The sequence below is a fragment of the Lissotriton vulgaris genome, chromosome 3_1 (assembly GCF_964263255.1).
Source record: "Lissotriton vulgaris chromosome 3_1, aLisVul1.2, whole genome shotgun sequence".
NCBI classification, from domain to species: domain Eukaryota; kingdom Metazoa; phylum Chordata; class Amphibia; order Caudata; family Salamandridae; genus Lissotriton; species Lissotriton vulgaris.
In genome coordinates this window covers 293443104-293465899 of record NC_141689.1, presented here as the reverse complement: position 1 = coordinate 293465899, position 22796 = coordinate 293443104, and the positions used below count along the sequence as shown (strand labels likewise).

Sequence of the window (22796 nt, the reverse complement as noted above, 5' to 3'; positions counted from 1 at the left end):
ACCCTCTCACCCTCACTCACCCTCACACACACACTCACACACCCTCACCAGCATAGCATAACAAAACATAGCATACCATAACAAAACACAGCATAGCATAACAAAAAATAGCATATCTTAGCAAAACATAGCATAACAAAACAAAGCCTAGGATAGCTAAACAAAACATAGCATAGCAAAACACAACATAGCATAGCATAACATAACATAACAAAACAAAGCATAACAAAAGAGCATGACAAAACGAAGCATAACAAAGCGTAGCAAAACAAAACATAGCATAGTATAACAAAACACGGCCTAGGATAGCTAAACATAGCATAGCAAAACACAACAAAGCATAGCATAGCATAACAAAACATAGCATAACAAAACAGCATAACAAAACAAAGCATAACAAAGCATAGCAAAACAAAACATAGCATAGTATAACAAAACATAGCATAGCATAACAAAGCACAACAAAACGGAGCATAACAAAACAGCATAACATAACCAAACATAGCATAACATAACAAACAAACCATAGCATAACAAAACATAGCAAAACACAACAAAACATAGCATAGCATAACAAAACACAACAAAACCTAGCATAGCATAACAAAACACAACAAAATATAGCATACAAAACATAGCATTGCAAAGCATAGCACAGCATAGCATAGCACAACATAGCATAGCATAACAAAACCCAGCATAGCATAGCAAAACAAAGCATAGCAAAATAAAACACAACAAAACATAGCATAGCATGACAAAACAAAACATAGCATAGCATAACAAAGCATAGCATAGCAAAACATAGCATAGCATAACAAAACACAGCATAGCATAGGATAACAAATCAAAGTATAGGATAGCAAAACATAGCCTAGCATACCAAAACAAAACATAGGATAGCAAAACAAAACATAGCATAGCATACAGCATCACTCCGCACCACCACAACATCACTCGGGGGCACCACAACATCACTATGCGCTACCACAGCATCACTGAACTCCACAGCATTACTCGTTCGCCATCACAACATCATTCCGCGCCACCATAGCATCAATCTGTACAACCATTCAACAACACCTGGTTCAAATATGTTCTCTCAATGTTTCAAGCTTTATTACAAATGTAACAAAAAGATGTTAATATTTCACTTCTGTTCTTGGATTTTGGTCACAATAAAATACACTGAACATAATCTTCACAAAAGTTATTTCCAAAACGTTAAGCTATTGCCATTATAAATTACAATAACTTTTATTTAAGTATTAATTATTGAAATAAAATTAAAAGCCATTGTTATTTGTAATATCAATACACGTAAGTCACGTAAATTCAACACATATTGCATACAAATGCTATAGGTGTCACATTTGCGAAAGTTATATCTGTTGGCATTGTAAATGACAAAGCTATTAATTTCGCTATTTTCAAAAACAAAACCTTAATAAAAAATGTCATTTACAATGCCAAGTGCTCAAACTTTCCTAATGCGAGACCTATTGCATTGCAAATGCTTGTTAATATATACTAATGGCTTAGAACATTTTTTACTACAGCAACACTTGGAATTTCCAAGAATATGAGGCAAACAGGTACCTTTATTGTCCTATGCGGACGATACAGTCCTGATGATCTTAACCAGACCCCCCAGGATATAGCGGCATGGATTAGCAAATTTAGTGACACAAAAATGGAAATTTAGCGGCACAAATATGGAAATTTAGCGGCAATTTTGCGGCATTTTATTTGTCCATTTTTCCAACAACAAACACAGATATCTTAGTTTTTTTAGTTATTTAACAACATGAAGCTATGTATATTTGGTTTATTTACAATGTAGACACTTTGTTTCCCTCACAGCATGTACAGATATTCGAGTGTATCTCTGGATATGGTTTGGGAATTCTCAACATGTGTCAAATCCTGTTGCTGGTCGTGGGGAAATGAAGTGGTGAAGTATTCCAGGGGCGTGACGTAATTGGACAGTCCGCACCATTGGTCTCTTGTGAAGTGCGTGCTCTGCTCATTATCGAACCAGACCGGAGTAGGTGATGGCGTGACCGAGCGAGATGTCAAATGCAGAGTTCACCCGAGTCCACCGTGATGCACACCCTTTGGTCAGGCGCGCAACACCCATTGTGCGCACAGGGCTTTAGCCCTGTCCCCCCCACCCCCCCACCACTGACCACCCCCCCCCCCCCCCCCCCCCCCCTCCATCGTGTGTGTCAGCCCGGCCTGACACTTCTTCATGGGCTGGCGGCGTAATGCAGCGAATCAAAAAGACTTGCGTCGCTCCCCTACGCTGATTTATGTAAATTATGCTGTTATAATTTACCGAATGTTTCTGTCCATCCTGGCTAACCTAATCCAGTGATGGTGTCAACTCATTTATGGTTACAATATGCCAGCAGTGCACCTGGAGTGCCTAGCGTAAACCATATAATCTGCCAATTTGCCTGTCCAGCCCCCTTTCTAGACTTATATTTGATAACACACAAGAGATGTAGACCATAGATTTATAACAGTATTTCGAGAGTGTATTATATTTGTGTGCATCTCACCTGTGGCATTTTTTCTATGCAATACATATGTTCCCTTTTAAAAGCCTTTTGCTCGTTTGTAAGCACTCCCGAATTCAGGGTGATAAGGAGCAAAGGCAGTGTGAAACTAAAGGAGCAACTCATAAACTCGAAAAGGCCCTTCGAAACTGATTTATACATTTTCAATTAAGACTGCCTATTTATAAATGTTGAGGCCGCAAATGAAGCACATCCCACTAGATGCTAGCGCGATAGAACATAACACTTGCTCGTGCTTATGGTGTCCGTGGGTCCAGTTTAAGATTTCAGTATTCACTAGAAAAAACAAACCCGAGATAAAAGCTGATCTCGTCCACAGAATGTCCACAGAATGTGTGTGTGCCATGTGCTTTCCAGTATTGGGGGGTGGCTAATTATTCCAGCCCTAGACAGAGGGGTCAAAGAAGGTTTGAAATACAAAGCCTCATTAACAAGTGAAAGGTCTTTTAATGACCTGTGAAGTACTCTGGTGCGGCTGGCAGCTCGAAAACTGACTGTGTGTGTCCCGGGAAGCTGCTGACACACACGAGTGGTGGGGGAACACCCAATAAAAGGCATTGTTTGTTTTGCTGTCTCTCGGTAGACACTTTTTTGTTAATATCGCGGCCAATATGGTTATCGCGGCCATCGCGGTAATCTGCCGATTTCGCAATTTTTTCATGAATCGCGATAAACTGGAGGGTCTGCTTAACATTCAATAGCCTACAAAAATGTTTGAAAGCATTCACTGAGTTTATGACAACACTGGACCAAATTTTACTTACTTGGGGAACCTTTTTAATAATAAACTAAGTTGGGACCACTTGATAATGACAAGGCTACAACAAACTAGTAGAAACATAGGGGGGCTTTTTCGATTTGCCTGCAAACTTGGTCATAAGCCGATAGCTGAAGTGAAAACATTGTATAAAACCAAATGTCTGTCAGGGCCACCTATGGGGCAGGAGTATGGGGATATCATAAAAGTGCACAGATTCAAATATTAGAGAACACATTTTTAAAACGATTTTTACTTATCCCCAGTAGTTTCCCCACTCAATTCTGTCATTCTGAGGTGGGTATTGACTATGTGACTGACAGAATTCATATTGCCCCCTTGCTTCTATGGGGAAATATTTGAACCTCAGAGGACGTATTATTTTCAAGAGATATCCTAAGAGACTGTATGAACCTTGACAATGCAATGGCGGTCCCTTATCTAACCAGGTCAGTGGCACAGTGAACCGTGCACATTTAAATCCGCAACAATATTATTTGTCTTTTACCACCCAGGTCCATTCACGTTTTCTAATGACTAGATTTCGTTTAAGCACACTGCACTTTCTTGTGGCTTTTCCGAAACAGGGGGGTTGGTGTGAGAGACTTCCCCCCCCCTGTCCATGTAACAATATAGCCAAACAGAGCACAATGCACCTTATGCTTTTTTGAACACACTACAAAGACCCAAGAGCCCGTTTTATTAAGCCTATTTTAAGGGACATTCGTCCTTGTTCTTACAGAGGGGTTTAACTATCTGAGATCGCTATCAACTGTTACTATCTGCAGCTCTGTGCTTAGTTTTATCAAAATTGTTTTTCTAATTAGGAAACGTTACGAATTGTAAATTGCTTTTATTTAATTTACCTAATCTGGTTTTTATTTTGTCCATTGCTTTTAAACTATGCGTAGAAATGTTATTTTAAATGAGTGTATGATTTTCTTTAAACTTTTATGATTCATTTAAATCGAATAAAGTTATTTGACTGACTGCATAGTGTTGGCTGGTTGGAGGCCGGATAGGTTTTTACCTCTGTGGGTGGCAAAACAGATAGATTCATTTGTCAAATTGCCCAGTGCGGTTATACCCTGCCCTTCCTCACCCCTGGAGGTATGCCACCAACACCACAGCAGTTTCCAGAGTACAACTTGTCCATTCTACGAGAAGAAGTTCATGCTCTCTTGGATATTGGAGTCATAGAGAGAGTCCTGACATCAAAGTTTGGCACTGGCCGATATTCCTGCTACTTTCTGGTGACAAAAGAAGAATTTACTATTTCATCCTATTCTAGACCTCCGCCTCTCTGAAATTCTTTCTCAAGAATGAGAAGTTCAAGATTCTCTCTTTGGACAAAGTTCTGCTTGTCCTGGACCCAGACACTACATGGTGGCATTGGATGCAAGTTTCTACATCCCTATCCTGCAGATGCCACCTGCGGTTTGAGGTAGTCTCCAAAATCACTTCAGTTTCTGTGCTGCCATTTGGCCTCAGTCAATGCCCCTTGGGTGTTCACAAAAGTGATAGTGGTGGTTGCTGCCCATCTGTGGTGGTTGAGAATACTAGTCTTCCCAGACATCGATGACTGGTTGCTAAAGGCGGGCCTGCCTGAAACAGTCTTAAACCATCTCCAGATGACAGCCAACCTGTTAACATCACTTAAATTTTCCATATAGGTACCGAAGTCACACCTGACTCCTTCACAGAGGCTCTCTTTTATTGGAGACATTGTGGACACCGTGGTGTTTTGGGCCTTCCCTCCTCCTCAGAGTCCAGGATATTTGGGTTATTAGCCCGTTGTTTCAGCCTTTGACCTGGGTTTTTGTGCAAGCAGCTCTGAGGCTTATTGTCCTCTTGTATCCTCCAATTGGCCCACGCAAGGTGGCACATGCAGACTCTGCAGTAGGATCTGAAGTCTCAGTGGGCTCAGTACCAGGGAAACATATCCTATTCAATCCACCTATTACTAATGGTTGTTACGAGTGCATCATTGCTGGGATGGGGAGGATATCTGGGCGAGGTGGAGTTCAGAAGAGTCTGGTCTCAGGCGGAGACCCGACTGCACATCTGTCTGCTAAAATTGCAGGTGATTGGCTTGGCAGTATAAGCTTTCTTCCAATCCAAGGGGGAATGGGGGCAGATTCTTACAGATGACTCCGACGCAATGTGGTTATGCAACACAAAAGACAGGATGGGGTTATTGATCTTGTGCCCAGAGAACACCTGGCTGAATCGTTAAGTTGCAGAGCTCAAACTCCGCGAGCACTGCTCGGCAGATCACAAATGGAAGCCACACTCCAAGGTGGCACAGAGCATCTTTCAGCAATGGGGAGATCCCGGTCTTGATGTTTTCGCCACCTCTGGAAATGTGCAGTGTAAAAACTTTTGTGCTGTAGAGTTCCCAAGGCAATTCTACCCCAGATACCTAATTCGGTTGGACTTGAGTTCAGGACTCCTGTACACATTCTCACTTCTATCTCTTCTTCCCAAATTTCTGAAGAAGATCAGGAATGACCAGGCCCAAGTCATCCAATGGCGCCGGCTTGGGCCAGGAGAGTGCAGTACCCAGAACTGACCATGATCTACAGTCCTCCAATCCAGCTGCCCCTTTGGAAGACTCTCCTGTTGTAGCAGCAGGGCAGGGTCCTGCACCTGAACTTGTACAACTTACACCACCATATGTGTAGATTGAGCTGCAACAGCTGTCTCCTTTTGACCTCCCTCCCAAGGTAGTAAACTTTCTTCTGTCAGCCAGACGTATGGAGGGTGCTGTGAGAAGTTTGTTGATTGGTGTTTATCTTGGCATATCAAACCTGTGAGAAATTTGTTGTTGATTGAAGGGGAGGCTGACCTCTATTCAAGCAACAGCCACAATCTCCGTCAGGGTGAACCACAAAAAGTCCTAAATTAACGTGTGCTTAACCATCCAGTAGCTTGACACAAAAGCAGTCAGGCTTTACTTAGAGGCAATGTCAAGGTTGCGGTTCCTTGGGGGCCGTACCCTCAGGAGGCTCATCTTCCACTAGCTCTGACTCTGTGTTATAAATATACAGAGGTTCAATGTGACCAAACAAGGAGAAGGGAATTAGGGAGGGTACTGCAGAGAGGGAGTCCTATAACAGAACATGCAAGGCATTACTATTGGTGTTTCTGCGTACACACATATAACAGTATATCATATGTTTGTTACTATAGGTTGTTACCTGTGGGTGAAAAAGTCTCTTCTGTTGTTGGCGCTCAGTGATTTGGCTTTGATAATCACACACTAGTCTATTTGTTTAGGGCACCTTTGGCTTTGATAATCACACACTAGTCTCTTTGTTTAGGGCCACTTTTCCTACTGCATCATACAGTCTAATTGCCTTGAGACTTACCGGTGCTGAGCAAACACTGTGATCAAGGTAATGGGCTCGTAATTGTTCCAGGTGGGACTTGTAGGTAAAACTCAGAATGTCTCGATATGCCACTATCCCAGTCTTGCACTTGAATTGCTACTTAGATTCTCCAGAAAGTATTGTGTACACAACCTTGTTTGCACCAAATCTACATTGTGCATCCCATTTCGTTCATCACGTCACCCAATAATTATATGGCACTAAAGAACTACTGTTGTGCCCAAGGTTCAATGTTCGTAAATCTTTCCCGTACGTTCCAAGTGATTCAGGTTGCATGCACTTAGACAATGTCCTTGTTACATCACCACTATAAATGTAAATCAAGCGAGCGCTCCACAAGAGGAACAGGCGTCTCCTACCTGCTCCCAAGATTGCTCTGCACGTGCAGCCTACCATTTCTTGGGGCTGGGAATCTCCTGCATGCGAATGAAGAATGTCAGCTATCAATACTGGTGGTAGGCCACTAAAACCGAAAAGGGACAAAGTTAAATGGCCGCAACAGGCTCCAAAAACAAAAGAAGGACTATACACATCCCGGGCATGGGCACAATACCGCGGGAATAGAATTGGTGCTTTGCAGTACATTCTGCAATACTTGTGGTTTGGTCATCCTGATATTGCAGCAAAGACATTATTTGTGGCAATCAGCATAGTACCATGGGTACTGTGAATGCATACTTCCTGCAGAGTTCTAATACAGGCATTTAGATTGTCATATATATATGTTCATGTTTACTTGATCCTTATTTCGTTGGGCCCAGGGGGAAGGAAGGATCAGGACAGGCAATGTATACAGTATTTATGCAGCACCAAAACCGGAATAAAGTGAAACCACAACAGAAGAAAAATCCTACATCAATTTAGAAAGATAGAGTACATTTTAATAAATTATTTGACACCAAAACGACAAAATCCAATCAGTAGAACCAGAGATATGCAGTTTTAAAGATTTCAGGTAAGTAAAATGCCTAAAAGTCACATGTTCAGCCGACCGCGATAGTGGGGGCCGGAGACAGGGACCAAATTAGTCCAGCTGAAAGAGTTATCTTTAAACTCCTGCACAAAGAGTTCCGTTTGTGGTGGAAGGGGCTGCGACGAGCAGGGAGAGCGTATTGAATGGTCAATATAGCGCGAGTAGTAGGCTGGGCGTCGCAGGTGATCTTCGATGTAGCACAAAGATCCTTTCGGCCATCACAAACAGTAGTTGCTGGAACTTCACATTGACGGTCACTGCAAGCTGTAGATGCTATGCCAACTGCAGATCTGGTGCTGCTGGTGTTTGGTTGCTCTTGTTGCGAAGAGTCGGGTTTGCACGAACTTCACATTCGTAGGCGGCATGGGCAGGAATATCTTGGCCTGAATAGGCCTGTTCATGTTGTCAAAGGCCCAAAACTTACAATTTTCTCCTTATTTTGGAGAGGAGCTTAACTGAGGCCTCATTAAAAGTCCAGGACCTGTGTATCACCTCTTGTGGGGTCATGGGCTCACTCCAGCTGTGGCCAGCAGGGCGTAGGCTGGTGCAGTAGCTCGACAGTTGCAGCGAGCATCTGAAGCTTTAGTCATGTCCCTGCAGCCCAAAACAGTAGGTCAGTCTTATGACCCTTGGAGTCACTTTAGCCTGAGATGATGGATGCAGGTCAATTCTTTCCTCTCAGCAAGCAGGGCAGCAAGCTACAAAGCAGTAGGGTAGCAGGGCAGCAGAGTGGTAGTCCTTCTGGCATCAAAGCAGCACATCAGTCCTTCTTCTGTAGCATCCACAGGTCCAGGAGTGTACTGAAGAGTGAGAGTTCCCTTTTTATACTTGGTGCCTTCTTTGAGTCATGAGAAGTTTCTGGAGAATTCCCTTGGAAGTGCTTGAAGTTTCCTGACTCCCCTACCCTGGTTCCAAGGTGGCTGCATGAACAATGCAGGGGTGGAAAGGCCTTTGTATGAAGGCTGAGATCAGCTTTTCATTTGCAAGCGGTACTGTGCCAAGATCCTGCCTTCCCATCCTACCAGTCGATGGTCCATCTAGGCCAGAGGTCTTCAAACTTTTCCAGGTTGAGCCCCCCCAGCTGAATTCCCCCAGATGTTGGGCCCCCCCACCACCCGACAGAAACCTTGGGAATCCGGCACACCACATGATCGACTGCCATGCGCACACCACGGGCCATATCCGGCAAACAATGCTCAACACAACAAGAGTGCCTAGCAAACTGCAGGCCTGTGAGTGGGTGTGACGAAACGACAGAGGCGTACCAGACAGCTCAAAACACAATCCTCCAAGACAAAATGTGCGCAAATTCTCCCCACAAGGATGCCCTGCCTTACACAGGACACAGATCAACAACAACACCACCAACATGAATGTGACGGGTGTGCTGGTGCCCAGCCACACCTAGACTCTCAATCTGTGGGTGAATCCCTGCCACTGCCATCCTCAGGCTGTGCCCCACATCCAGTCCTGAACGGTACCTAGTCTTCAACACCGCAAGTGCTGAGAACCCAATCTCACAAACTCCCCAACAAATAAACAAATACATTGTCAGATGTAAAGCATCATGCACAAGTGAACCAAAGGGAGGACCGCAGTGATGAACCCACTATAGTGAACACACCATGGGTGCTTCACCAAGCGGAACCCGAAACATGGAACCCGACCTTGCCCATGGGGGCCCCGCATTCAAGTAGCAGATGGACGTCACGCAAAATGTCACACGCATGATGCATAGATCCCACACATGAGCAACATAGAATACAGAACAGTAACACCTAGGCAAGGGAGCAGCCAAACAATTCAAATACCTCCCACTCTGAACCACAGCTCTTATGGCACCAAGAAAGCAAAGGAAGTCATCACAACCCTCCCCATCCATCATGTACACCTTGTCATCCACCAACTCCCCCACCATTCATTCCGTCCCTCCATCTGAGCCCCATCCACATCCAAACCCCTTCAACCACTTGCAAACCCATCCACCTTCCATCCCTCCATTCATCATCTCACCCATCCATCCCTCCATCCACTCCCTCACCCATCCATCCATCATCCATCCATCCCTTCACCCAATCTATCCCCTCACCAATCCATCCACTCTTCCACCCATCCATCCACCCACTCATCCATCCAACCATTCACCCAAGCTATCCTCCCACTCATCCATCCACCCAGTCACTCATCCATCCACCCACTCAACCCCCCACTCATCCATCCACCCATCCATCCCGCTCTCCACCCTCCCCCCCACTCATGCATGTACTCTCTGACCCATCCATCTCCATGCTCCTCTCCTCACCCATCCATGCACACACCTGCCCATCCACTCTGCCAATCATTCATCCATGTCATCACTCATCCATCCATCCATCCTCCACCTCTCTCTCCATTCCCCCCTCACCCAGCCACCCATCCACTCATCCACTCATGAATCCATCCATTGACCACTCATCACCCCTTCACTCCTCCATTCATCCCCCCGTACATCCACCCTCCTCAATCACCCATCAATCCCCACATCCACCCCTTCACTCATCCATCCATCCATCCATCCATCCATTCATTCATTCATCCCTTCACCCATCAATACATCAATCCATCCATCACCTCTCTCATCCATCCACCCACCGTCTCTTCCACTATCCACCCCCCCATCGATCCATCCACCATTTCACTGATCCATCCACCGCTCCACCCATCCATCTACCCTTCCAACCATACACACATCCATCCACTCCCATCCATCCCTCCACTCATGCATCCATCCTCTCTCCCACCATCCATTCACCCCTTCACTCACCATCCATCCCCTCACTCATCCATCCACCACCCACCCATACATCCACCACTCCACCCTCACACCTTTTATGATTCAAATTCGAATCTGCAGACCAACATCCCTGAACACCGACACTTCGGTGCCCACACAAAGATCCTCATGAGTTGAGGACCGCAGACCAGAGCCCACTGTCCCGATTCATGGCCCAAACCCGGATTGCAACCTCTCCCTCCCTTCCCAAAATAACTGAAGGACTCCCGCCCCCCCAACTCCCCCTCACTCCCACCCCCCTTGAAAGGCTGGGGCCCTGGACCAGAGCCCACCCTGCCCGTGCCTCAAAACCTCTGCGAAACCTTCTCTCCCTTCTGGGAAGAGCTAACTCTCCCAGGAGGGGGTTAATTTACAGAGCTGACAGCTTCAGCTGCAGTGGGAGGCAAGGGGTCTCCTCTGCTAAAACTGAAAGCGTGTCTGTTTGTTTGCTTTTGTTTTTAGCAGAAGAGACCCCTGTCGACTCGGTGAATTGGCCCTCTCCTGGGAGAATCACCCAGACAAAGAAACGGGCACAAGGGGAAGATCAAGTGGAGCCCGCGCCCCCCCTGGGATGGTGCCACGCCCCCCCCAGGGGGGCGCGCCCCACAGATTGAAGAACCCTGATCTAGGCTCATCTGATTCCTTTATTGTGCACCTCTCTGTGAGGAATAAACAATGTCCAACTGTCATCTGTGTTATATTGCCAAGTCGAATTGGCAGTTTAAAACTGCATTCAGGCTGCAACGTCACACCTGGGGCATGTATGAAAGGGCTAATTAAGTCAATCAATCAATCAGGATTTATAAATTACAGCTAATCACCTGATAGGGTAGCCAGGCGCTTGCAGGTCCTGGAGGCTCATTCGAGCAGTCCGGTCTTGTGGGCCCCTCGGAATCCCGGAACTGAGGTGATGGTCCGGAGTTGTTGGGAGGCAAATCAGGTATTTGTTGCGATGTGGTTGAAGGAGCGTCCTCCACTTCTGCTTCTGTAGATGCAGGAAGTAGGGGCAAGTGATAGAAAGGTGGTTGGTGGAAGTTCAGGCAGTGGTTAATGTAGGCAGATCCTTGGTTGTGTAGAGCCTTGTGTGCGTGGGTCAGCAACTTGAATTGGCATCTCATTTGTACGGGGAGACAGTGGAGTTGCCTGAGGTGGGTGTGATTTAGGTTTGTTGAGGAAGGTCGAAGATGAGTCTGGCTGCAGCATTCTGTATGGTCTGAAGTCTCTGCCGGAGGTGTGCAGCGATTCAGACGTATCGTTGCCGTAGTCCAGTCGGCTGGTGATGAGGTCCTTTATCTCGGTGCATCTCGTGTGCATGGATCCCCACTTAGCATGCGCTGAGTGAGAAAGCAGGCTGAGGAGACTGCATTGATCTGTGATTTAATGGTGAGTTTGTTGTCAGTGATGATTCTGAAGTTTCTGGCGTGGTTGGAGGGAGTGGGTGCTTGTCCTAGGTCTGATGGCCACCAGAAGCTGTTTGTGTTGCTGCTGCTGCCGAAGACCATTACTCCCATGTTGTCTGTGTTCCGCTGCAGGCAGTTGTCCTTCATCCAGTCGGTGACTTTTGTCATGCATCCATGGAAGTTAGTTCTGGTCGTGGTGGGGTCATCTGTGAGTGAGAGGATGAGTTGGGGGTTGTCTGCGTAGGAAATTGTGTTGAGAACGCAGGACCTGACGATGTTGGCCAGTGGCGTCATATATGCGTCGTAGAGCGTGAGGCTAAAAGATAAGCATTTTTTTGATCAGTGTGTGTCAGGATACAGTGTCGAAGGCTGTTCAGAGGTCGAGGAAGATCAGAGCTGTTGTTTCTCCTCAGTTGAGGAGGGTTTGGATGTAGTCGGTGGCTTTGATCCGGGCAGTCTTGGTGCGGTGATTGCTGCGGAAACTGGATTGGGAGGTGTTAAGTAGCTGATTCTGCTCCAGGTGTGTGGTGAGTTGCTTGGTGATGATCTTTTCCAGTGCCTTCGCTATAATTGAGAGAAGGGCGATTGGCCTGGCATTATTGAGTTCGCTGAGGTCGGTAGAGGGTCTTTTGAGTAGTAGTCTGACTTCTGCATGTTTCTCCATGTTGCAGTGGTGTAGAGTATTGAGCAGGGTGGTGAGTTCCTGGCCGATCCTTTGGTTTCTGAGATTGAAGATGTGGTGTAGGCATGGGTCTGTGGGAGCTCCCAAGTGGATCGATTACATGGTGGAGGTGGTGTCCTAGGTAGAAAAAAGGTTCCAGGTGGTAAGTCTGTGGTTCGTGTCGGTTTTGGTGGTGGTGCATCTGCTAAAAAAGTCCGTAGGTGCAGGGTTGGGGTTCAAAGTGTCTGTATATCGTTGAAATCTTGTTGTGTAAGATGTTGGCAAGGTTGTTGCATGGCTCCTGTGATGGTGTTTTTGCTAGCAGCAGGGTTGGAGTCTTCCTTAACAATGTTGAAAAGTTCCTTGTTGGTGTTGCCTCTGGTTTCGATGCGTGGAGCTAGGGCTCTTATCTTTGTTTCCCTCAGCAGGTGGTGGTAGATGTTAAGGGCTGTCTTGAAGGCTGCCCTGCCAGAGTTGTCCTTGCTGGCGCACCGTTTCACAGTTCTGAGTTCTTGGGTTTGCCAGCTGCCATTTTTAGAGGATTTTCTCTGGATGTTGCTCTTGATGGGGATGATGTCAGCACAATTGGTGATTCAGGCATTGAAGTTTCTTCATTCCCTGTTCGAGGTTGGTGGTAGTAGCAGGGCTGGAGGAGTTGAGGGTGTTCGTCCAGCTGGTCTCTCAAATTTTTTGTACCTCCATTGGGGGCGCTGGTCATCTTGGAGGTTGAGGTGCGGGGGATGGAGATGCGGAAGTGGACAATGGAATGATCGATCCACTTGAGTTATATGATGTGCCTATATTTCACACAGTTGCTGGAGGTGAAGATTGGGTCTAGCATGTGTCCTGCGGTGTGCATAGGGTCATCTGGGTCAATCCGAGGCTGCTCATGCGGTCAAGGAAGCGTGCATTGGGGTCGTCAATGTGGAAATGTAGGTCGCCAAGGAAGATGTAGTCCTTGGAGTCTAAGGCTAGGGGCGTAATGAAGTCTGTGATGGTGTTGCAGAAGTTGGAGCACGGACCTGGGGATTGGCATGCTAGGTTGCCTATGATGGTTGTCTTGTCGTCCGTGGAGCTTGAAGTTGAGACGTTCCATGGGGGTGGGGTGTTTGTCGGTGATAGTAGTGCATTGTATGGTCTCTTTGTGGATGATGGTGTTCCTCTTCTTGGCTTGTTGGTGCGGTGCTGGTGAATGATTTTATATCTGATGGGAATCACTGTGGCAATGTCTGGGGTTATGTGGGATTGAGCCAGGTCTCTGTGATGAAGATGATGGTTGGTGCGAGCGAGGAAATAAGCTCCCATAATTTGTTGGAATGCTTGCATATTGAGCGCATGTTTAGGAGTAAGCAGTGGAGTCGGTGTGTTGCTTCTGGCGTGGTGTGATGAGAGGTCTGCATGGTGCTTTGTGGCCTGACAGTGTTCATGCTGGTTCAGAAGAAGGTGCATCTGGCTCAGGAGAACGGTCCTACTGTAGAATGCTGGGCAGTATGGCAGCAGCATTCGCTGGGTCGTCTGGTGTTTAGGACGTGAAGGATGTCCGCGTCGTATCTGATGGCACAATACGTTCTGCAGGTCCTCTAGTAGCTTTTAATTTACAGGCCCTGGGTATACAGTATGCCACTTTACAAGGGCCTCATAAGTAAATTAAGTAGCCCAATCAGGTGTAAGCCAACTTTAATATAAAGGAAAGAGCTCAAGCCCCTTAGCACTGGTTACCAGTGGTAAAGTGGACAGACTCATAATGCCACCAAAACAAATTTCAGCAAAAAAAAGACAGCAAAAACGTTTGTGGGAAGATCACCCTAAGGCTGACAGGTCTAACATAATCCCTATATGTCCAATTGTCTGGTGTTCTCCTTTTTGCCTTGTCTCTAGCCCAGCAAGGCCTTGCTGTGACAACAGTCACAGGTTGTCAGCAACTTCACAAGCACTAAGGCTTTTCTACCCTTGCCTGATTAGCCATCACTTGGTCATCATTCGTGATCCCCTAGTGGGGCCTTAGTTGTAGTGCTTACGTTCTTAATTTGCACTCCATTTAAGCCTATGCACAGTGTCTTCCTGGTAATATTCTCATTGAAGACCATGTTCCTTGTTGCAATCGTGTCAGTTCATCACGTGAGTTAGCAACCAGTATTTTCTTTCCAGTTACCATACACCACCTTCTTCCTTGTAAATTGGTGCTGAAAACCAAGGCAGCTTTCTTCCCAAAAGTTGTTGTGCCTTTCCAAATTGGGCAGTCTGTTACCCTGCCAGAGTTCTTCACACCTCCTTATCCATCCATGAAGGAAGAGACCCCAGAGTTTCTACATCAGTGGCACCAAAGATTATCAGCTATTTTTCGATTTCTCTGGTGTGAAGAAGGTAAGAGTAGTGCATAAATGTACCTTTTCCAGATGAGTTGTTCTTTGTATAAAGACCTGGTATCATCTAGCTAAGAAAAAGCATCCAGAAGGCCTGCGTGCTCATTCCACAAGAGCCAAAGCTGCTGCGACTGCACTGGTGCATGTAGTACCTATTTTGAACATCTGTGAGGCTGTGATGTGGACGTATGCTCACTAAGCACTGCTGCCTTGATCCCTAAGTCTGACAGGTGGGGCATTTAGCCTGTTCGGTCGTGCAGAATGTTCTAGTTTGAGCCATTTGACAGATCATCGTGGAGCTGTACAAAGACACTTACTGGTGCAGGAGGGAATTGCTGAGAAAAATCTCCAGATCCAGTCTGGGGCGTGTGGGTATTCATAAGCAGTGGATTCTGCGGTTAGCTAGAGTATTCACTGAAAATAGCGTTACCGAAGGTAAGTAGCTTGTTCTTCTCCTCTCTAGTGGGAAATAGACTTTGTGCCTTTGCATTCTCATTGCAGTGTTAAATATTTGAAGAGGATGGCGATAACTGTTTTGATTATTTGTGATGGTTAGCAATTGTTTTTTGAGAATTGACCTCCTGGTCACATTTACTAAGATTTAGAATGTTGAGGCAGATGGACGGACGGAACCAACTTTGTGGCTAGGGTGAGACAGGGCATAAGATGCATTTCCTCTACCTTGCTGCAGAGGTTTCACCCCCTCCAGAAATCGTATGAATTACTGTTACCAGCCAATTCTAAATCAGTAGTTTTATTTTAACGTTTGATGATGTCAAACCACAGACTACCCAAACTGATAAAATTAAAATGTTTTATGGACTTGTAGCATTTTTGTAACTTTTCTTTTTTTGCTGTTTCTTTAGGTCTCTTCACCAAAGCGCAAATTAGAAGAATCCATTGCCGAGTTAAGTCCCAAGAAAGGTTCAATTACTCAGCCATTGAAAAAGTTAAAGATAAATGTTTTTAAAGTCCACAAATGTGCGGTGTGTGGCTTTACAACAGAAAACCTACTACAGTTTCATGAACATATCCCTCAGCACAAATCAGATGGCTCATCATACCAGTGTCGAGAGTGCGGCCTCTGTTATACCTCCCATGTGTCTCTATCTCGCCATCTTTTCATTGTCCACAAGCTAAAGGAGCCACAACCCATTTGTAAACAAAATGGCTCTGGAGAGGAGAATCATGAGGACAGTAAACCCAGTTTGGCAGACGAAATATCTGACTGTGCTGAATCAGAAAAAAGATGTAAAGTTTGTGCAAAGACATTTGAAACTGAAGCTGCCTTAAACACTCACATGAGAACCCATGGCATGGCCTTCATCAAGTCAAAACGAATGAGCTCAGTAGAAAAATTACCATAAATGTGAAGTAAAGCTGCACCCTCCTTAAATATTAGTAGAAAAGATGACTTTGGGTGTACTTCAAACACCTCATAATAACATTTCTGCTGATACTGAAGGAAGCAAACCGTACTTGGGAGCACTACAATCAGTTTATTTGAACTATCCCATCGTACTATACACTCCGCATCTACTCAAACTATCACAAACAGAAGAACCTTGTATATATTTAAAAGAAAACTTTTGTACTATTTGTTATGTGTTTGTATTACTGTCTTGTGGAGAGAATGGGGTGTGTTTATTTTGTTTTTTTGTAATTGGTTTCTCGCAAACAGTTCTTAACATTGGGTTGTTATTCGAGTTCTGTTTGGTATAAAAAGTGTGTATGGAAGTTTCGAAATGAAAATTAACTACAGAATGTATGAGTGGAAGTGTTGGGGTATTTGTTGAATGTCATACAAATGTTTAGCTAGAAAGTTTTGTTGGTTAATAAATATAGTGTTTTTAAATGTCACATTATTTATTTAAGGATGTAGCATTAGAGATTTGCTAAGCACTTGAAAGAAGGTAGTTTTACAAAGTCTCCACCATCAGTGGCTGTGAATGTCCATTTCAGTTATCGAAATCTACATGAACGCTCATTCTTTCTAAACCCCATTGGTAAGACATCTTATTTCAAAAGTACGGTGTTCATACCGTTGGGCAGAATGGTACCAATGGACAAAATCATTAAAACATGTTGCAGTTTCTCATGATAAGCTATTCAGTTCTACTGGAATAGAACTCAGACCATGACTGCTGCCAGAACCACTGCTTTTAAACTGCAGACCATAGCTTGGCTATTGGCTGGACGATGATGAAACACCTGAGAATTTAGGACCGTTCCAAACGTCGAAAGCGAGTAATGCATTTGGACCTCATGTTTTAGCATAATTTCTTTTACAATGTTTTTTTGGGGTATTTACAGTTGAAAACTATTAAATCTGTCCCTTAAAGGGATAATCTGTGCTTTGCATCAAATTTATTTTTATCCTTTGCCGTGACATAGGAAGCATTAGCATCTTCTAAGGAAAGCTGAGATAGGCTTAACTGAGCAGAACGACTGACATGACTAGGACGCAGGCATGAACTACTATTAGAACACTGGAATGTTGAGAGCTCCACTGAAGATTATGGAGGGGCTCAGGGCCAATAATGGTGTGTACAGACCTTCTGCTCCATTTTCCAATGTTTGTCCTTCTGTTTCTCCCTTCTTAATTTAGAACATTCTGCCGCCCGCCCCCATTGGTGGAATAGTCTAATAGCATTATAGTCCTTCCGCCTCTGATTATAATGGTTGTTAAAGGCCTTCAGCCTCCTTATAGTCCATCGTCTGCAGCTCGGGCCCATAGCTGGGTTTCAAGGCCCTTAACAACTATTAATGCCCTCAGCAGCAGACTATAATGCTTATTTTGTTTTTGCTGTATTTTTTAGCCTTGGTGAGTTCTTTGAATGTGCAAAGTAAGGACATGCATTAGCCATGAACCTTAAGGAGGTACATCTGATTGTGAGTGGTGTAGTTCATGAAACAGGTCCTAATTGCATCCTAAAGTTTATGCTACTGAGCCTGTATGAACCCCCTCTAAAATCTGTTTTTTGCCTTTAGGTTGGATCAATTTGTTACATCTTCAACAGTATTCCAATAACTTTTATAGAACCCATCTAGAAAATGATGTCAAAGTAGTTCTCAAAACCCAACCAAATATCATCAAACGAACAGACATCCTAAAATCCTAATTCGTGGTTGTTGTTGATGGAAATCTCGATAAATCATGCTCATTTGTCTTTGTTTATGATAAATAGCCTTTTTTGTTAGACTATCAAAACGGTCATATCGCCACTAAAAAGAATAGGAAGTCAACACGCCATGTGGCGTTGTTCTTGCTGACATGAACATTCTGTTGAGTAGAATGCCATCCTGTGATTTGCCTTCTCTATTCACCTGTACATAAGGGAGAAACGGCTAAGATGTTGCCCCGGAAGAGTTAGGGCCATATGTACAAACAGATTTTTGTGGTTAGAAGCAGCCTGAGTCACAGAATGTGGTTGTTTCCGTCAGCAAAATTTTTTTTTGATATTTGCATAACTCGAGTTGCAATTTGATAATAAGTTACTAAATGGCAGTTTGAGTTTAGCGATTCGGTATTTGGAAGGGTGTGTTTAGTGGTATGTATGAATATTTTGCGCCTGAATGATCGTTGCGAAACTGTAATTTTTTTACCGACCTCTCAAAGGTGGTGATAACCATTTGCAAATGGGAAGGGGTCTCCATGTGACCCTTTCCCCTTTGTGAATGTTGAAACAAATATTTTTAGTAGCACTGCCTGCTCTTTAAAAATGAAACTTCGAGTTTAATTTAATTTTTTGAAACACAACCCCTTTTCCTTTTAGAAAACGGGCTTGATTTAAAAAGAAAAAAAAAGATTGCTTTACTAAAAAGTAATCACAGACCTTGTGGTCTACTGATCCCAGCACACCACCATCCCTGTGATGGCTGCAATTCCTAATGGGTCTCAAACTGCAACCTACGTCATTAATAGTCATAAAGTAGCTCTGTTTGCGTCCACATTTAGAATCGCTAACTGAAACCTAATGCTTTTCATACATTAGGAATAGCAATTTCCGAATTTTAATTCACAGAAAATCACAATAAGGTAATTGCTATTCCAAAATCGGTATATATGGCCCTTAGTTACAACATTGGCGGCTGCTGTTTAAAATAAAAAAAATGAAAAAGAAAATCACTACAGAATATACGCATACGCAGTTCGTACCTAAACTCTTTCACCTTGAGGTGACTGTAGTGATAGACTGTGGAAGCCAGGAGCTTCTGGGGTCTTTTACACAGCGTGAGGTTTAAAAAACATTTTTATTTAAATTGAACATTCATTCTTGGGTGGAATGTTTTAACCCCTCGCATGCTGATGACGAGCTGGGCTCGTCATGGCTTAGCCCGCTCGCACGCTGATGACGAGCCCAGCTCGTCATGTAACATGCGTTTTTAAAAAACTCAGCGTGCGAGCGGAATTCCGCCCGCACGCATGCGGTTAATTGCTTTGTTGCCCTCCATAAGCGGGGCAATAATGACTGTTAATTTTCCTTTCACCTCTATTTACATCCTCGACTTCGGTTTATAACTTCTTGATGAGCAATTAATGGGGACTGTTGTTGTCGTCCACTCACAGGGATAATAATGCTTCCTAATAGCTCACCTGAAAGGCAATAATAAGGTAATTGGAAATTTTGTTTGTCTATATGGCTTCAAAGAATGCAGCTTAGAACAAGTGCCATTAAATGACAACAGTCATGATGGGTTATGGGGTCCCATGGTGCAGTCAGTCTTTGCTTTAAAACATGACAAAGATTGTCCTTTTACTGTAGATAAATTGTATATTGTACAAGTGATAACCATCCTCTTGGAGCACTTAGCGTAACAACCCAAAATATGACATCAGGTTGTCCCTAGGACATGTGTTTATGAGTGCAAAATTATTATGCCTGTGTTCACTAAGTGATGGTTGGATGTTTCCACTAACATACATTACAGAAAGTGTACAGTTAAGTCCTTTCCATAAATAGTTCTCTGTGAGAGTTATTGCATTTTTCCTTTTTATACCTTGTATAAATCCCTAATTTTGTACTTTTTTAAACTTTTTTTATGTATATTTAGTTTACTGCATGGCACACTATAGTGGTTGTTTGGTTTCTGAAAAAGTCTTGCTGCTGTCAAATGTAATTGAACTATATGTCCGTTATAACTGTATGAAATGAATTTGCCTTGTAAATAAATGTCTAGCATTTTGAACTTTTATCATTTTATGGTGTAACATTAATCACACTATATTATGTATCTACAGCAGCTCATTTGAGGTCCGCTGGAGGCTTCTGTTGAAACAGCAACAGTAAAAAAAATATCCATATATTTTTAAATAGGACTTGAAGTGATGCTATTATTACAGTACAAAAACTAAGAGTTAGCAAATCTGACTTTTAAAGTAGGTAGGAGTCTGACATGACCTTTAACGATGCATTGCTCATGAAAATCTCACACTACATTACAAAGCACTTGTATGTAAGTGGGATTTATGTAGCACATTCTTATCGATAGGCCAATGTAGCACAATATAGACTAGTGAGACTACAATGCAGGAAAACTGTGATGCAGAGCGGTACTGTTAGTGGTGGTGAGTGTTGCTGCAGATATGAATGAGCATAGGAGGCGAGAGAGGAATGGGTGGATGTTGGGTGAGTGTCCAGTTTGTGGAAAAGATTATAGTGGTGTGGAAAACCAGCCATCTCATGAGGTCTGCTGCCGGTAAGGCTACCTAACAAACATCATCAGGCGCATGATCAGTGTCATCACTGATTGGGTTTTATGCCTTTCGCATCTGGCAGCACCCTTATATCTAACCGCATTCTCATTAGTAGCATGGAACACATACACTGTACAGCTTTGTTCTCTGTGCTGAAGAAAGCGGGGCTACACAATTAAGCATGTATTCCAGAAGTAAGAAATGAAGAGGAACCTGGGTGAAAGATCCTCTAGACAGCAGACATTCCTTAGGCATCTAATGCTTTTTCAGGTCTCGCCTAGCGTTGGAGCCTGCATGCTCTCCTTGCTCTGCGAGGCGTCTTGTAATTGATAACATTTCTTTAGTGGAGTTGAAGCAACGCCCATCTTTTTGATTGGCTGGCGTCATCGTTTATGCTCAAGGCTGGCTTGTTATTGTAAATGAGGCTTCTTTGTTGCCTCCCTGTCTTTTTTTCGGACAGCCCATCCAGACTCGATCGTTTACTTGCGGCATTACACTGTCTCCTACATTAGTCAGTAAAGCATTTTTTTTTCCATCAACGCAATGGCCACAGCTTGTGTTTTTACTGTAATTCGACCGCTGTGGACACTGGGTGTGCGTGAGGCAAGTGTGCACGCAGTAATGAAATAAACCCAAACGGTGGCTACCACACTACTTAGATTATCACTGCGGCTAATAAATAACGTCACTGTCGAGAGGATATGATTAAAGAGAGTGCACAGCGCTGCTGCCACCGTCCAGCTGCACGCTACTCAGCTGCTGCCTGCCGTGTTCCTGTATCTCAAGACCAGGAAGTCTGTTTAGATAGGAAGTGAGGAGGGCAGGGGAGGAAGCAGCCAGAAATACTGCACATCCTGCAGCGGGTGTAATGTTCTTTCAGGCACAAAATAGGTAACCGCAATGAAGGATCCCTCAAAGCATTCAAGCAGTGTTCACAGCTGCATTGAAAGGATTGACACGGGGGAGTGCGGTTGAGGCAGGAGCTGCGGTGGGTGTGTTCTTTGTTTGAATAGTGTGGGTGACTGCGGATGGGGTGCCTTCCAGATGAAGCGGAGTTGAAAGGTGTGCCCCAGATTTCAACGTTTTATTTTCTCCCTGGAAAAAGTGAAACGAAAAAAATAAAGCATAGACCTTTCATAGTCCAGAATAGAAGCAGGAATGTTTTTTGTGGTGTTTCATTGAGAGGAATGAGGGCGGTAGAGTTTACACAGATGCACTACACATGCTTCCTCGCTCCATTACAATTTACAGTGGTTTAGGGTGCACTCGCTACATGCAACATGCGCGGCTGGCGGTGGTCGTATTGACCTTTAGGAAGGCGGCGCTACTCTTTTCCGCACCCACATGCAGGTAGATGGCTCTCTGTAGGCGGGGTTCAGAGTAGGCCCGCTCCCCGCTAGGCTCTGCAGGGACTTAAATAGGAAGTAGTGAGTGATGCTTTGTGTCTGGGATGTGATTAATGGCAGAGCTCAAGGGGGGAGAGAGTCGAGGGGCCATTATCACTCCAAGTATGTCTACAGAGGGTTCAAAGATCACTCCAGCTGCTGGGGCAATGTGTGTGTAACTTGCAGTCCGTTCGTGGAGCGGGGAGAGGGGTCGCATTGCTAGCATTTTAACTAGAGGTTATTGCATCTATTGGCCAAAACAAAACATATGCCCTAAGGCCCGGCCTCGTAGGAAGACTGCACCCCCACATCTTTTTAACTGTGGAACGTAGCAAGAGAATATACCTGCAAATCACTATCAAGCCTTCTGAAGTCTGGTTTCGCTTGACTCCTTGGGGGTAACACAAGCACTTTTTGGCCATCTTGTTTGTATCGTGTTCTTTTCATATCGTCCCAGAAGTCTGCATTTCCCTATTTTTTTTAAAGTTGAAAGGCGATATGAAGACCCGGTGACCATGATCAGATTAATCTTCTGTGTTTATTTCCATTTACATGATCACATTATCCTGGAGGAAATAATGTCAAAGTCTGTCCCAGTCGTGGTGCTCACTTGATATGGACACCCTGCCACCATGGGTACATGTTCAGTCCTGGACCAGATTCCCTGCATGGTAAGTGTAAGCAAGAACATGCAGTTGCAGTGCAATAGGTCTTGCATTTACGCAAGTTTAAGCTATTGGCATTATAAATGACAATGCCTTTTATTTATGTTT

The 22796-nt window shown here is 44.4% G+C and overlaps 1 protein-coding gene across 1 annotated transcript in view; it reads left to right on the top strand.

Annotated features, from left to right (window-relative positions):
• ZNF532 (zinc finger protein 532) overlaps positions 1–19066 on the top strand; it is a 302282-nt gene extending 283216 nt beyond the window's left edge. Inside the window, exon 10 of the mRNA XM_086960481.1 lies at positions 15807–19066. Coding sequence (XP_086816607.1) covers positions 15807–16307 — 501 coding nt within the window. The 3' untranslated portion in view covers positions 16308–19066. The remainder of the gene's footprint in view (positions 1–15806) is intronic.
• The last annotated feature ends 3730 nt before the right edge of the window (positions 19067–22796 follow it).